At 45.5% G+C, this 15,018-nt stretch overlaps 1 protein-coding gene across 5 annotated transcripts in view; it reads left to right on the top strand.

Annotated features, from left to right (window-relative positions):
• Positions 1–15,018, top strand: part of LOC144105518 (neprilysin-2-like) — a 69,370-nt gene that overhangs the window by 39,400 nt on the left and 14,952 nt on the right. For all 5 annotated transcript variants that reach the window (XM_077638638.1, XM_077638641.1, XM_077638640.1 and 2 more), the window contains 10 exons: positions 298–546; positions 1,755–1,829; positions 2,979–3,112; positions 4,201–4,441; positions 4,539–4,637; positions 4,735–4,812; positions 5,496–5,605; positions 6,890–6,948; positions 9,018–9,069; positions 9,143–9,213. In XM_077638638.1, the coding sequence (XP_077494764.1) occupies positions 298–546; positions 1,755–1,829; positions 2,979–3,112; positions 4,201–4,441; positions 4,539–4,637; positions 4,735–4,812; positions 5,496–5,605; positions 6,890–6,948; positions 9,018–9,069; positions 9,143–9,213 (1,168 nt within the window). The remainder of the gene's footprint in view (positions 1–297; positions 547–1,754; positions 1,830–2,978; positions 3,113–4,200; positions 4,442–4,538; positions 4,638–4,734; positions 4,813–5,495; positions 5,606–6,889; positions 6,949–9,017; positions 9,070–9,142; positions 9,214–15,018) is intronic.

The following is a 15,018-nucleotide window of genomic DNA, read 5'->3' on the forward strand; positions in this document are numbered from 1 at the left end:
CCGCGAGATGCCGTGGCAGGCAGCTTACTAAAAATCTAGTGGCTAGCTTGTGATGACGTCACAAAGTCACGTGACTAAGATGGCTGGTGGACCACCAGCTTTACTTGACACACCGACGCCGGGGTTGCCACTTAACGGGGCCCCTAACGCTATCGCATTGATTAAGGGCTTTATGTTTGAGAGCGCTGACGCGTTGCAATGTCATTCAAAATAGACCACCGAGCAGGAGCAGTCGGAGTAGAGAGCAACCTTCCTCTGTTACTTGACAACCTTGACTGCGTGCGTGCTTTCTTGCAGATAACAAAGCCGGCTGATTTCTTCGTCTCCGATGACAAGCCCTCTCAACGCGGCGCCCTAGTTGACGCACACAAGCTAAGGAACATGTCTGAACCGAAAGCAGTTCGTGAAGAACTTAGTGATCCGGGCCTTGTGAGGTACAAGAAGTTCATTGCGCGGGCTATTGCTCTACTAAATTCCAGCATCAGCGAGGAGCAATCTAAGCTGCTGGCTGATGACATTATAGCATTTGAAAAGACGCTTGCTCAGGTAAGAACCTCATTTTACGCGCTGCAGAACTCCCAGAAACAAATTTATGGCCTTTCTGATTTTGTTAAAAGTGCTGCACTTTTGAAGGTGGTTAGTCTAGAGTGATTTTATTTGTTATTGGGATTATGTTTACGGGGTTATCTAAATGTAGTTCTAAGACATCGATCGATTTCTTCGCAATGGAAATCCCCGAGATCCCTTTAAAAAAATATAAAGCATGCTTGTATACAAGACGGTATTTTTAAATAGGCATTATGACTATTATTATTATAATTATACACAGAGCATATTGAAGCAAGTCTTATATTAGCTGGAACTGCTGCCTGGGAAGACTGCGAGGATTAGGATCGACTATGTACCGTCTTTGCCAAAACTAGCGAGGCAATGTGGTTTGCTTCTCAGACATATGGTGGAACGCTTACAGCATTCCTGGTGCCCAGAAAGTCATGAAAGATGGGGTGAATATTTCTGTTTAGCTTACAGAAATTTATATCTTGAGGGGTGCTATTACTGCTCTACTAAACTGCTACTTTACTTTACTGCTCTACTAATGGCTAAAAAACAAACCCCTTTGCCAGGTTACTTTTGGCAAAGAAAGTATATGTACACCAGGAGAAAATGGAAGAGGTAGTAAACATCGCAATAACAATAATGATGCCCTGAAGATTGAAAAGAAAACAAAGGAGTTGGTAAGTTAACCTGATTCAAGTTCCGCTACGGTATTAACGGGAAAAAGATTAGCGGTGCAAAACTGAAACTTCAAAGATGAAAAATCATTAGATAGAAATATCTAAAAAATAGCACAGAGGACCATATAAGCCTCGGTTGCGAGCTTGAGAATTCCTATATTATAAAACTTTCAGATGGTTTAGGACCTTCCGCTAATGCAGTAAACTATAGACAGCTTCGCAGAACACAAAACTTGTACAGTCACAGCTGTCAAAGCGTGGGCGTCCAAACTATGCATGCAGATTCCGCTCTGAGTCTTATCCTACCGCACGGTGAACTGGTCCGGGGGTGGCATGCCGGCTGATTGCGCTATGTTAGAAGGCTCCGTAAATGAGCTGTGTTCCTACTGCCATTAGCAGCGTCGACGGAAACTCAGACCTAGTTGCAGCTGTACAGGTGAAACTATAATAATGTAGAACATCAGCTCGCAGGAAGTTTCTGACTTCATTTTTATCATTGATGTTTTCTTCAATTTTCAGCTGTCCAATCAAGCCACGCTGAACAAGGTAAAAATAAAGGTCATTTCAGGCAATTCGACGCTTTCTGCTCGTAATGTAAGTGTTGGAACTCCGTTGCTTTTATGCATTTTTGGCGCGGTTTGCAGATCTGAGTGCGCATCAAGCTTACTCTGTTGAAGCCGATTTTGCGGTTAGGGTTTCACTGAAAGGATCCGCAGTGAAAAAAAACATCACTTTGAGGGTGGGCAGAGTTTTAACGGAAGCAATTTAACGAGGCTAAGGGCCGAAGATCCTTTCAGTGTATTTTTGTGCCGCAGCTAGCTTTAACAGATTGACGAGTTTACAGTGATCGACATTTTAAAGTGCTAGAAGGATCTGTGATTTCCAATACATACTGGCTTCTAAGAAGGATTACGGCCCCGAAACTCGACTGCAGCGTTAGTTCTGCGACGCATATCTAAAAATGGGACTATTCTGGCTTGTCCACTTGATGGGCCTTACAACTGTGCCAAATTGGCGTCTTTCTGATTGAGAGAACCGAATAACAGCACCTTTAGAAAATCCACCAATTTCGGCAGCGAATGTTTCCGTTTTTCGTGCCAGCGTGCTTCCCGCTAACTCTAGCAGAGCAGTTGATTTTATTTAAATTATTAAAAAACATTTCATACATGTCAAGGCTAATAAAGGACAATCACACTTGTCGCAGGGTCCGTCACACATAATACAAACACAACAGCCACAACCTAGACAACAATTGCAAGACAACGACCATAGGCACAAGGTTTCTCACAACATATCTGCCTTCTTCTGATGAGCAAATTCTCAGAGAAGTTCTGAGAGCATTTTAAAGTTGCCTTTGTTGCCTGCTTGGTTAAAAGAAAATGATAGTTGTAACGTTAAGAGACCGGAAGCCGGCAGAGTGGGTGAGGAAACAAATGCGGATTAATGACATCCTAGTCGAAATCAAAAGAAAGAAATGGGCCTGGGCAGGGCATTTAACGGGAAGGCAACATAACAGGTGGTCCTTAAGGGTAACGGAGTGTATTCCAAAAGAAGGCAAGCGTAGGACGGGGCGGAAGGAAGTTAGGTGGGCGAATGAGACCTCAGTGGATGTCTTAATGAGCTGACACAATTATAATAGATGACGTACATTCACGAGTAATTATGCGTGGAGACGAAGCAGACACTGGGAACGGCTTAATGAGAGCAATTGTTACGACCGATTACGATCTCTACCTTCCTCAGTTTACAATACGTTCAGCGCTTCAAGAGGATCTTGAGGCTGTCAACGTCACGCTGGACGATGGGATTCAAGTGATGCTAGAGTATCCAGACTACTATACAAGCTTCTTGGATACCATGAGCAAGATGAACGACGCGTGAGTCACTCTTTATTTTCATCGGCAGATCCTTCTTAAATACCCCCGAAGATTATACTAATGAAAAGCCACCGCGATCGCTCCGTGGTTCTGAAGCTCGGTTATTAGTAGGGCCGTAATGCACAATGCGGCTTCCATACGCGTACGCGTAAAATGCGGTGGCTGACCTCGAAAGCACGTGATCTTGACTATGATACTAAGTCCCGGGTAGTCGAATTGAAGCTGAACGTCTCTGCTATAGGCGTAGCCTCCGGCGATAAAAATGGCCACGTTTTGCTTACAAGACAATTGCGAATGATACAAACTTGATATTGTGCTTAACTGCAGATTGGTATCACCCGAGAGTAGTATGCAGTCAAAAAGACAAGCGATATTCGTGTAGAATGGCGAGGGCATTTTTAGGTAGTCCTTAATTAAAGGAGTCCCTAAACTTTTGAAGAAACCTCTTGAGCGCCTCCAGCAACCAGAGCATCGTTCAGAAGGCATCCCTAATCACGTGCTTTGTTCAGAAGTATCATCAAAGGGCCAGCTATGCTCATGTATTTCGTTCGGCGTTCTTACTAAATAAACGTGAGTAGAACTATTTATCCGGTATACCTTAAGCATAAACCGATTTGCTTTAAGGTGATTCCGGCTGTACGTCAGCTTATAACAGTATTTTTTCAAAGCCTTAGCACGCTACGGTTTTAATATACGTGCATGGTCTGTGAGATTCCGGTGTCTTTCAAAACCTGCCTATGTGCCGGTGTCTCACACTGCTCCGGTTCTTGCCAACCTCTGGCCTGCACTAGATTGCGTGGCTTTACCGCAGGCTTACAGACTTTTCATACTGACTTCATTTTTTTGCTACTCCCTATTCTGCTTCATTTTATATCCCTTTCCCTCCAGTGCAGAGAAGCACACGAGTTTCTTCTTCCGTTTAACATCCCTGCCTTTCATCCTTCTCCTCGTCCTCCTCCTATTCGCAGTATCCCGTGTTAACTGAGGCTACAAACAGCTATGAGGAGCTTCGCATGTCAGAAGCGTATGTCCGCCGAACAGTTAAAATTCTTGAGTGCTCTTATGCGCATCACCTGTTCTGCTTTCAGGGCCACAATAACGAACTATGCTGCTTGGACGTATGTTCGGTCTTTGGCTGAGATGGAAGGGACTCCCCTGCACGACCTATATTTGGCGTACAAGAGCAACGCGACCCTCAGCAAAGGCTCCCAGAAAAGCACTGACGTCGCCGCATTGTGTATTAAGCAGTTGTTGCAGCCGCACATGATGCGGATTGCAGGCGCCAGTCTTTATAGCAAATACAATTTCAACAAGTACGACAGGAACAACGTAAGCAGTTGTGATGTTACGCATGCAGTTTATGCCCATTGTGCCGTTCGCCTGGCAACAAGGTTCTTAGTATTTCAACAATATTTTTTTGCAACAGGTTAACAAGATGATTAACTTTATTATGTCATCGTTCACAAAGATTGTCACAGAAAACAAATGGATGTCTCTTTCCACGAAGAAAAAAGTCATACAGCGTGTGAGTAGGCGTTTATTTCAACCATTTATGATTTCGACGCTGTCCTATGACTCGGAGTCATATGGGTGAAGCTAATGGGAGCTTTCAATCGTTTCAGCTGTCAAGAATGGAGTTAATCATTGGGTATCCGGACTGGATGCTCAACGACGCTGAAGTGGATGGGCTTTACAAATTCGTTAGTAACTCATTAGGTTGTTCTTTCACTTCATACCTTGTCTCAAGTTTTGAAATATGCTGCCCAGAAAAGAAAGCACTGAAAGCTTCGGTCTAAAAGGTAGCCATTTCATTTCAGGAACAATAACTCTCATGCCAGTGACTTATTTGCTCAACTTCTTTTGCATGAAACCTCATATTTATAATAGAAGTTATTTTTTCTTCTCCAGGAGGTCGCTATTAGAACTCTGCTTCTGCTTTTTTGCAATAATTGTGCCACCTTTGTGACAACATGCAAGGTTTGATGCTAAGCAATGATTGGTATTGGAAGGTTTCAGCACATCGCACCAAAGCTAGGGACGAAAATACGAAAATGACAGCCGAGAGGTTTAGCTGCTTCTGGTACTTAACAAGAGACGAGCGACAAAATTGGAGGAAAAGATTTCAGTTACTGCTACACTGTTGAAAACGGTGTCGTTGTGTCTGCGTTAAAAAAATCTAGAGGAAGTACTTAAAATGAATTGGTTGCTTGTATGCCTTTGCTTCGTAGCGTTCTCGGCTACGGTGTACGAAAAAAAAATGATGTGGCTGCTGTCGTCTTCTGAGGCTAACGGAAGCATATTAAGACAGGCGGAATGCTTTGAGTCAGTGGTACTGGTGAATTTGCAGGCCAGTTCATGCAGGCTATAAATTGATATCTTTCAGATCCCGCACCTCACAGAAAACGCATCATTTGTCGAGCACCTGATCTGGATGCAAGAAAACAGCCATAACCAGCAGCTGTTGAAGCTTAAAGCAGAATTTGAGGAAAAAGAGTAAGCTGCTCCTTTCTTTTATATGCATCCTGGCTACGCTGATAGAGCCGAATACCGCTGTCGGCTGCCACTGTGCTTAGTAGGCACTCCATTTCTCCGTTCTCCTCTGGTTTTCTTTTTCATGCGCCCCCATCCTACATGATGCGGTTAAGGAGATGCTATACTATGAGGCACCCATACTGTTTTTATAAACCTCTTCACACTTCATTTCTATCTCTCTCTCTGCCTTTGCGAAAGTGACCTTGGTACCATCTGGCTAATGTTTCATAGATCAGCTTCAACATCTGACATTACCTCGCTTTGACAATTCAATGTATCTAACATGTTCATTTGAGCGCTGTGATAGTCCTGTTGTCGTTTGGATCTTGGTGTGGTTGCATACGGCTGCTTTAATTGGAGAGATATGGGAGAGGCGTTTGCCTTGCAGCGGGCACAGCCAGGCTTTTGATGATGTGGTAGCATAGTGCTGCAGACTGCGGAACAAAACCTTCAAGCAGATAAAAAACATTTTTACTCATCGATCACTTCTTCAGTCTATTGATCACTCACTCACTCACTCACTATAGATCGATCGATCAATCGATCAATCAATCAATGGGCAAAAATTCTGGGAAAGGAAGTTGTTCTACGAGAGGTTTATGAATGCATTTTTTTTCAATTACCGCAAGAGTGCACTATATAATCCAAACATACGAAGATCTCCCCTCCGCAGGCGTGCATTTTTTGCATTTACGTTTTTGATGTCAAAAATCTTCGCCATTGTTTTTTTATAACCGTCTTCACTGCTCGATGCGAGCGACGGACAAACTTTAAGGGAAAGATTTTGCTACGCATCGGAATAATGGATCATTACCTTCAATATTTTGATAAGAGTTCCTTGCTATGTTTCACAGTTGCCTCACAAATAAAATTAATGTATGGTGATTATGGATTTTTATGGCGCAAGGGCAGCTATGGCCAAAGAGCGCCATGTCACAAGGTATTTTTCTTTTTCTCAAGGTGGGGTCAAAGACCCATTTCCCAAGCATTTCACCCTAAATAAGCCGAGCACCATATAAAATTAATGTAAAAAATCCTGGACTTCCAGTAGATAAAAACTTTGAAGACAAGGAAGTAGTCCAGTAACTTCGAGACGCAAAAAATGATGAGATTTATGCCTTTTCTCTAGAAGCACATCCTTCATCCAAAGCTGCACCGTGGGCCCAAAACAAAGCTTGCTAGTTACTTTTTGGGTCCTTAATGGCTATCGCGTTAATTTTGTTTGTTTCTTGTGTCCGTTTTCAGGTTTGCAGATGTAGCCCTTTTTCCGCACATGTACTACATTGAACGAACTGACACATTGGGTACGTCGGCCCTATATACATAATTTCCGGCAAATGATTGCAAGAACTGCTCCGGATACAGTAGTCAAGCTGCTAGACTGAGCAGCATGCTAAACTGTTTACTAAATTACTGCCCTAATATTTTACTAGCAATTTTAAAGCGCCATGCTGGCGATAGAACACCATGGGGCCTTGCAGTGGCCGCATGGTGTTCTATCGCCTGCATTTACTCCTTATGCCAGCAAACACTTCTGCAAGCGGATCATGCTAGCACACAAGATATAAGAAGCTACAATATTTAAAGCAGAAAAAAATTCAATGTGGTCAAAATAGAGACCATCTAGTATTGCAGGAAATGATATGGCACAGTCAACCTGTGTAAGCTCGATCGATAAAAGAGGCAGCTGTAAAAATGCAGTAAATTCAGTGAGCAGAGCTGCACATGAGAAACGCTCGGTTTTGCGTCAGCATGACCCCAGGACAAGAGGCATGATGAACATGCAGTGGGCGGACGGGACAGCTGGTGAATCTGTTACTGGGTTCAAAACGTGGTGCAATGAGTTCCCACCAGTTTTAAGACACACCGAAGATAAAGTAAAGTTTGCCTTTACAGACTGAGTTTCACGTTGTATTCAAAAGGAGACTGCTCTCACTGAATACGGAGCTTTATAAGCTAGAAAAAACATGCTACACAGTCAAGTTCCAGGCAGGGATCCCGGGGTCGCTTTCACTTTTTGCGTCATGTGCTTGAATTCAATACGGCGGAAAAAAGTTATCAAATCGAATTGTTATCCATTGATAGATTATAGTTTAAAAAATGGCTCGAATTCTCAGTTTCCTTTTAATGCAAGCGTCTACTTCATGTCTGGTATCTACTGTAAAGTACGTGGGCAGCTGCACGTTAAGTCAAAACGAAAACCTGTGGCATCTAAAGTATGCGTCAGTTGCTCATCAAGAAAATCACCACTTCTAGTTTGAAACGTGCGTTGAGATGTTTTCTAATCACATATGCTTCTTTGGTGGGCAGGAAACATTTCTGGAGTAATGGCCCACTGCAACTCTTGTATGTAGGGCAGGCCGCGTGGCGCCCTCTGAGTTTGAAGCTGTTCACTGTAGGGGAAGATTTACGTGGAGGATCAACGCAGTTCACTGACTGTAGGGCTCCAGGTATATCAAAGCCTGGTACCATACGCTCGTCTGAAGTATTTGCAGTCGATCGATTCTAGTTCTGGGCCGCATTAAGTATCGAACCCAGTGATTTCTTTTCCTTGGCTTTGTTGCTATGCTGTGTTTTGTTCACATTTAATTTCTGCACCACAGCGCTCTGTTTTAAAAAAAAAATCTTAGATATTCTTCTGGAGCCCTGAAGAGCTCTTTATGCAGATAGCTTGGTACACCAAAAAATGAACGAAACAAATATTGAAAAAATGAAAAAAAAACACCTTTAACCAAACTAGTGTCAGCAAAATTTTTTTATTTATTGTTTTAGAGCTCAAATTTTGTCACGATCGTACTCCATGGTATGCGGAGGCTGAATATAACTTGATGTCAGCGAATAAGTATTATTACAGATACTGTAGCAAAAAAAAAAAACTTGTTCGCACCACCACTGCACTGTCCCGTGAGCAGTTTTTGGCCTATTAAACCCAAGCATTCCCGTGTTCACATCTTGACGAGTAGGGAAGCGCCAACGATAGTAAAGTGGTGCAGGTCTGGAGTGTGCTAACCTCCACGGGGACCTTCAAGCAGGGGCGGTGATGGGACGGCACTGCCATCGCACCTCCGCTTGCCGTCAGGAAAAGGGGAGGATTTGCTTTACGCTCCAGAAAACTAAGCAGAAAATGCGTCGTAAACCTTGCCGCAAAAGATTCAGTGCGGAGGCTGAAAGTTTTAGAATTTTTTGCTTGATTGTGCAGTTTTTAAAGCAGTGTTGTAGTTAGGTGGGCGGATGAGATTAAGAAGTTTGCGGGGATAGGGCGGTCACAGCTGCCGCAGGAAAGGGTCATTTGGAGAGATATGTGGCAGGCCTTCGCACTGCAGTCGGCGCTGTCAGGCTGCTACTGATGATGATGTTGTCGCGCTGTTTTCAGTGTTACCGGCAGCGGAACTTGTGCCGTACTACAAGAGACCGCCGATGCCAAGGTAGGTTTTCTAGCCCGGCACCAAAACGAAGCCATCAGCTTTGAGCTTAACCGTTTTTTTTTATTCTGGACAGGGCTTTGAACTTCGGAACAGTCGGAGCACTCGCAGGGTTCCTTATAGTGAATGTTCTCGACAGGTTTGACAGTACGTGAGTACACAAATCCAGCCGTGTTGCCGTATTTAAAGCGCATTTCGCGGCAGTATTTAAGTCTCCTAAATATCGACAGGCGCTAGACAGAGTAAGAATAAAAAACAGAGCACTGCCGTCTCTGCCACAACAAAAATATAGAACCCTATAAATACTATGAGAACTCAAGCAAGCTGAGACAGTATTTTTTAATCTCCGGAACTTTCGCCTTGACGGAGCGCCTTCACATCTCTCTTCCTAATGTGAACAGAAAGGGGACGCGTTCTCTCTATGCTTGCTTGCCTTTATTTTCTACCTTGCGCGCAGCGTGCATTTGTTAAAGGGGGTGTATAGTAGTAGACCTTTATTCGGCCATAATAACAGGCCGAGCATGTCGACAGCCTGGGCGACCAGACCTCCCTGCTCTTCTTCCCAGGGGGGTGTTTGTCCAGGTATTGAAGAGCACTGCTAAGGCGGTCACACCAATTACATTATCTTCCGAGTCCTGTGCCACCAACTTTGACATTCGACAGAGCGTTTGCGAACTGCCAAAAGCACCTTTGGATGTGGCATGTGCTCTTCAAGTCTACTGTAACATGTAAGGCAGTAGCGAATAGTATACTTGAGATTGCCTAAAAACACCCTGTGCTCAGTACAGCTTTCGAGTGCACAAGACAATATTCTATTTGAAGCATTTTCTCGGTCGCCTTTAATTCACCAGACGAGACAGTAGTATATCCGGAAGAAGAAATTTAAAATCTCTTCAAGGTGCGTTCGGCTCCGATAATAAAGCCAAGCGGGCACTCAAGTCTCTTTGCGAGCTTTGAATGCGAGCGAATTCATGGCTCATCTGCGACACACAGCGAGCAGCACACCTAGACGCTCGACGGACACTGTGGCGAGTTCGCGTGGAGCGCTTTTAAGGTGCATATATGCAGAGAAGACAAGCGTGGTAGGAGGGGGGGGGTCGGTGAGAAAGTGACGTGAGTGGATGAGGTTGAGAAGTTTGCAGGCATACAGTGGGCGCAGCTGGCAAAGAACAGGGCTAATTGGATGGACATGGGAGAGTGGCCTTTGTTCTGCAGTGCGTGTAGTAAGGCCGATGGTCATGTTGATCTTCTTGGCGCACGAGCGAACGCTGGAGTTGGTTACTTCCATTAAGTTTGCGACACTGCGTGAGGCGCAAATTTGGCGCGCGTACACTCCAACTCCTCTGAAACAGCGCAGCGGCTCGATGGTCGATCCGACGGGAATGCGAGAGCATGAATTGTTTCCAGCATCGATGACACTCCATTGCTCAGGTTACGTTTTTTCGATTACGCTTTGTAGTTGACACACAGGCACGTTCCCCGGTCGAAACCACTACTTCAGTCATATAGTCTTTCGTATCCACCCAACTGGTTACGCAGCCAGTTCTTGAAGGAACGGCAGCCGTCATGCTGTTGGCACCACGCGTCTACCTCTCACCCCACTCCTCGATGTACGCTTCTATCGTACAGCCGGAGAACTCACAACTGACTTTACAGCCGTACAGAACATCGAACCGTCTGTTTAGGAAGCGACACAAGTCCAACCTCCCCACGCGCGCAGCTCTCGGTTCCCTTCTGAGCCTTCAGGGGTTACTTTCATCACGCACAAAATAACGTCAGAGCTGCACTTATCTCTCTCTTCCTGCCGGCCTGACACACGCACCAAGTCGGCTCGCGCCTTCCCTAACACCAATTACAAAACAGTAACGAGGGGGTCGTCCTTTCTTCTCTAGCCTCAACATACCCCCCCGCCCCAAGATCAGGCGCCCTGAGCGAGACGGGGGCCGCAGAGTAGCGAGGGATCAGGTCCTCCATAAACAGTATATCAAGGACCATGAGGTAGTCTAGTGGACGCCGCTGGATATACGTCAAACTGCCGTATGACCCTGGCGGCAGCCGAAAATCAAACAAAGCTTCTAACATTCAGCTCAATCCTCACCAATTCCACTACAGAGGCAAAAAGAGTTGAGTTTTGGAGAAAGAAAATGGCGCAGTATCTGTCTCACATCTCGGCGGACACCTGAACCGCACAGTGAGGGGAGGGATAGAGGAGGGAGTGAAAGAAGAAAAGAAGAAAGAGGTGCCATGGTGGAGGGCTCTGACTAATTGCGACCACCTGGGGATCTTTAACGTGCACTGACATTCCACAGCACATGGCCATATTTTGCGTTTTGCTTCCATCGAAATGCGGCCGCCGCGGTCGCGTTCGGCCTCACTCTGCTCACTGCTGGGCAAATGCCTCTCCCATGTCTCTCCAATTAACCCTCTAATTTGCCAGCTGCGCCCACCGTATGCCCGCAAACTTCTTAATCCCATCCTCCAATCTAACTTTTTGCTGCCCGCGGCTACGCTTGCCTTCTCTTGGAATCCACTCTGTTGCCCTTAATGACCAGCGGTTATCTTGCCTTCGCATTACATGCCCCGCCCAAGCCCATTTCTTCCTCTCGATTTCGACTAGGATGTCATTAACCCGTGTTTTATCCCTCACCCACTCTGCCCGCTTCCGGTCTCTTCACGTTACACCTATAATTTTTTTTCTATAGCTCGCTGCATTCTCCTTATTTTAAGCTTAACCCTTTTCGTTAGCCCCTTTTCGTTTCTGCCCCGTAGGTGAGCATTGGTAAGATGCAGCTGTTGTACACTTTTGTCTTGAGGGATATTGGCAAACTGCCATTTATGATCTGAGAGAACCCGCCATATGTTCTCCGCCCCATTCTTAATATTCTGGTTATTTCCCTGTAATGATCCGGATCAGTGGTCACTACCTGCCCTAAGTAGACATATTCCGCTACCACTTCCATCACCTCTCTAACCAACTGTGAACTGCCATTCTCTTGTTAGTCTGTTGAACATTACTTTGGTTTTCTGCATGTTAATTTTAGATTCACCGTTCTGCTCTGCCTAACTCGTTGATCATGATTTGCAGTTCCCCTCCTGAGTGACTCAGCAAGGCAATGTCTTCAGCGAATCGCAGATTATTTAGGCATTCTGCGTTTACTCTTATTCCCAACTGTTCCCAATTTAGGCCTCGGAATACCTCCAGTAACAGGCGGTGAATAGCATTGGTGAGATCATGTCTCCTTGCCTGACGCCCATCCTTATTGGAATTTTATTGCTGACTAATGGAGGACTATGGTAGTTGTGCAGTTTCTGTAGACATCTTCCAGTATTTTCACATAAGGCTCTTCTACACTCTTGATTTCGCAATGCCTGCATGATTGCTAAGGTTTTCGCTGAGTCAAATGCTTTCTCGTAATCAATAATGGCTATATATAGGAGATGGCTATATTTTGCGCATTTCTCTATCACCTGATTGATAGGGTGAATATGATATATTGTGGAATATCATTTACGAAAGCCTGCCTTATCATTTGGTTTATTCAAGTCTAAGGTTGCTCTGCTGACTCTATTTGCGATTACCCTAGTAAATACCTTGTAGGCAACGGACAGTAAGCCGATCGGTCTCTAAATTTTCAAGTCCTTGGGGCCTCCTTTTTTATGAATTAAGATAATTTTTGCATTCTTCCAAGCTTCTGGTACGGTCGAGGTCATTAGGCATTGCGTATACAGGGTAGCTAGTTTTTCTATCACAATCTCTGTTCCTTCGTTCAACAGTTCTGCTGTTACCTGATCCTCACTAGCTGCTTTTCCGCTTCGCATTGCTCTCAAGTCTTTCTTTAATTCGTATTTCGTTATTGGTGGGATGACGCATTGCTGTTCGCTACTGTCTTTCTCATTAACGTTCTGATTACTTTGGCTACTGTATAGATTGGTTTAGAGCTCATCAGCTACTTTAACTATGCCATCCATGTTGCTAATGACATTGTCCTCTTTTTTTTCTTGACAGATATGGTTTTTACCACTGCCTTCACCCTTTAAGTCAACCTCCGTTCTTTAGAGCCTGGTCGAGTTGCTCCATATGAAACTTTCTTATACAGGCTACCTCGCGCTTATTTGTTAACTTTGATAACCCTGCCAGTTCTATTATGTCTGTTGCGTTAGACGATTTTATGCTTTGGCGCTTCTTGATAGGATCTTAGATGATGCTGATGATGAATATTTATGGCGCAATAGCATCTGTGGCCAATGAGCGCCATGGCACAAGGTTTTTTTTCTACTCAAGATTAGGTCAAAGGCCCGTTTACCAAGCATTTGACCCTAATGAAGCGGAGCACCAGGCAGGGGAAAGCTTGTAGCCATTGTGTCACCAGTGGGTAGCCGGCGGCACTGGGGATCGAACCCCGACCTCCTACATTTGAGGCGGATGCTCAAACGACTAGGCCGCCACTGCGGTTTAAACAGATTTTTCGTCTCCTGAAAAAGCTTGCCGGTGTTCTGTCGAACTGCCCTACCGCCTACTTCTACTGCGCACTCCGTAATGATAGCTGCCAGATTATCGGTCATTGTTTCAACATTACGTTCGTCTTCCTAATTTAAAGCTTAATATCTGTTCTATAGCGATATCCTGTATTCCTCTATCTTCCCTCTTACGCTAACTCGTTAATGGACTTCCGCTTCACTAGCTTCTTCCGTTCACTCTTCAAGTTTAAGCTAATTCGAGTCCTTACCATTGTGTGGTCGCTACAACGCACCTTTCCGAGGACGTCGACATTCTGAACGATGCCAGGTTGAGCGCATAGTATGAAGTCGATTTCATATTTAGTTTCACCATTGGGGCTCTTCCAGGTCCACTTACTGTTCTCTCGTTTGCGGAAGAAAGTATCATGATCAGTAAACTATTTCTATCTGTGAATTCCACTAATAACTCTCCCCAGCTATTCCTAGAACCTATCCCTTCGTCGCCTACCGCCTGGTCGCCAGCCTGCTTCTTTCCCACTTTCGCAGTGAAATCGCCGGTCAGTTGAGAGTACTGTGATTCTTTGTTCATTGGCGATTCCACTCCTTGATAGAAAACGTGGAATCACACGTACCTCACGTATAGCAGGATTGAACTCGACTAATAACTTTGTGTGGCGCATTCTTGCCGATTCGTTTGCTGCCACTACGGCCTCTCTATGCGGAACAGGTGGGCCACGATTTTGCCAGCAAGGGCGGTTCCAAGTGGCACTAGTCTCGGCACCCGCTCAGACTGTGCATATATAGCGGAACGCAAGTATAGGGTGTGCTGGGCCGGCCTGACGAGTGCGCGCGCGGTCGCATGGTGGGGTGTCACATATTGCTGACGTTACGTGTTGCGGCAATGACCACGTGATTTAGCCGCTTAGAGCGGACGGAGAAACGGACGCGAAAGAAGCAAATGTAAGTAAGGAGAGCTAACGCTCTTTAAAAGCTTGACGTAAAGCATCGTAAACCTTCGTTGATTTCTGGAGCAATAGCTTCACTACGTTATGTAGACGGAGCCGGAGGCGCTAATGCGCATGCGCCGAGCAACAAGTGCCGCTCGTGACGTCAGATGCGCCGTCACCGCCGTTGATCCCGCAGCCTCACTGCGCGCGTCGTGCATGCGCCATAGCTCGGCCACTTTATAAACAGAGGGTGTTAAGCGCTCGTTCTTCAGATGAACGATAGGTGAAAAAGCGGACATTCCGCTTGTACACTATACGACCAACATCAACGGCGACTGCAGGAAAGCACGTCGGCGTATCCCGAAGTTGTGGCGGGGGTATAAGGCGGCTCGACGACGAGCCCAAGAGAAGGCTGGAGTGCCAAGCGCGCGGCCGATACACCGGAACAAGGAACGACTCGCCAAACGACGCCGTCAAGAAGCGGAGAAACGACAGCGGCAAGCCGCGAGCGAAGCCACAGTCTTCGGGTCAGCTATCGCGTACACAC

The sequence above is a fragment of the Amblyomma americanum genome, chromosome 9 (assembly GCF_052857255.1).
Source record: "Amblyomma americanum isolate KBUSLIRL-KWMA chromosome 9, ASM5285725v1, whole genome shotgun sequence".
Taxonomy (NCBI): Eukaryota; Metazoa; Arthropoda; class Arachnida; order Ixodida; family Ixodidae; genus Amblyomma; species Amblyomma americanum.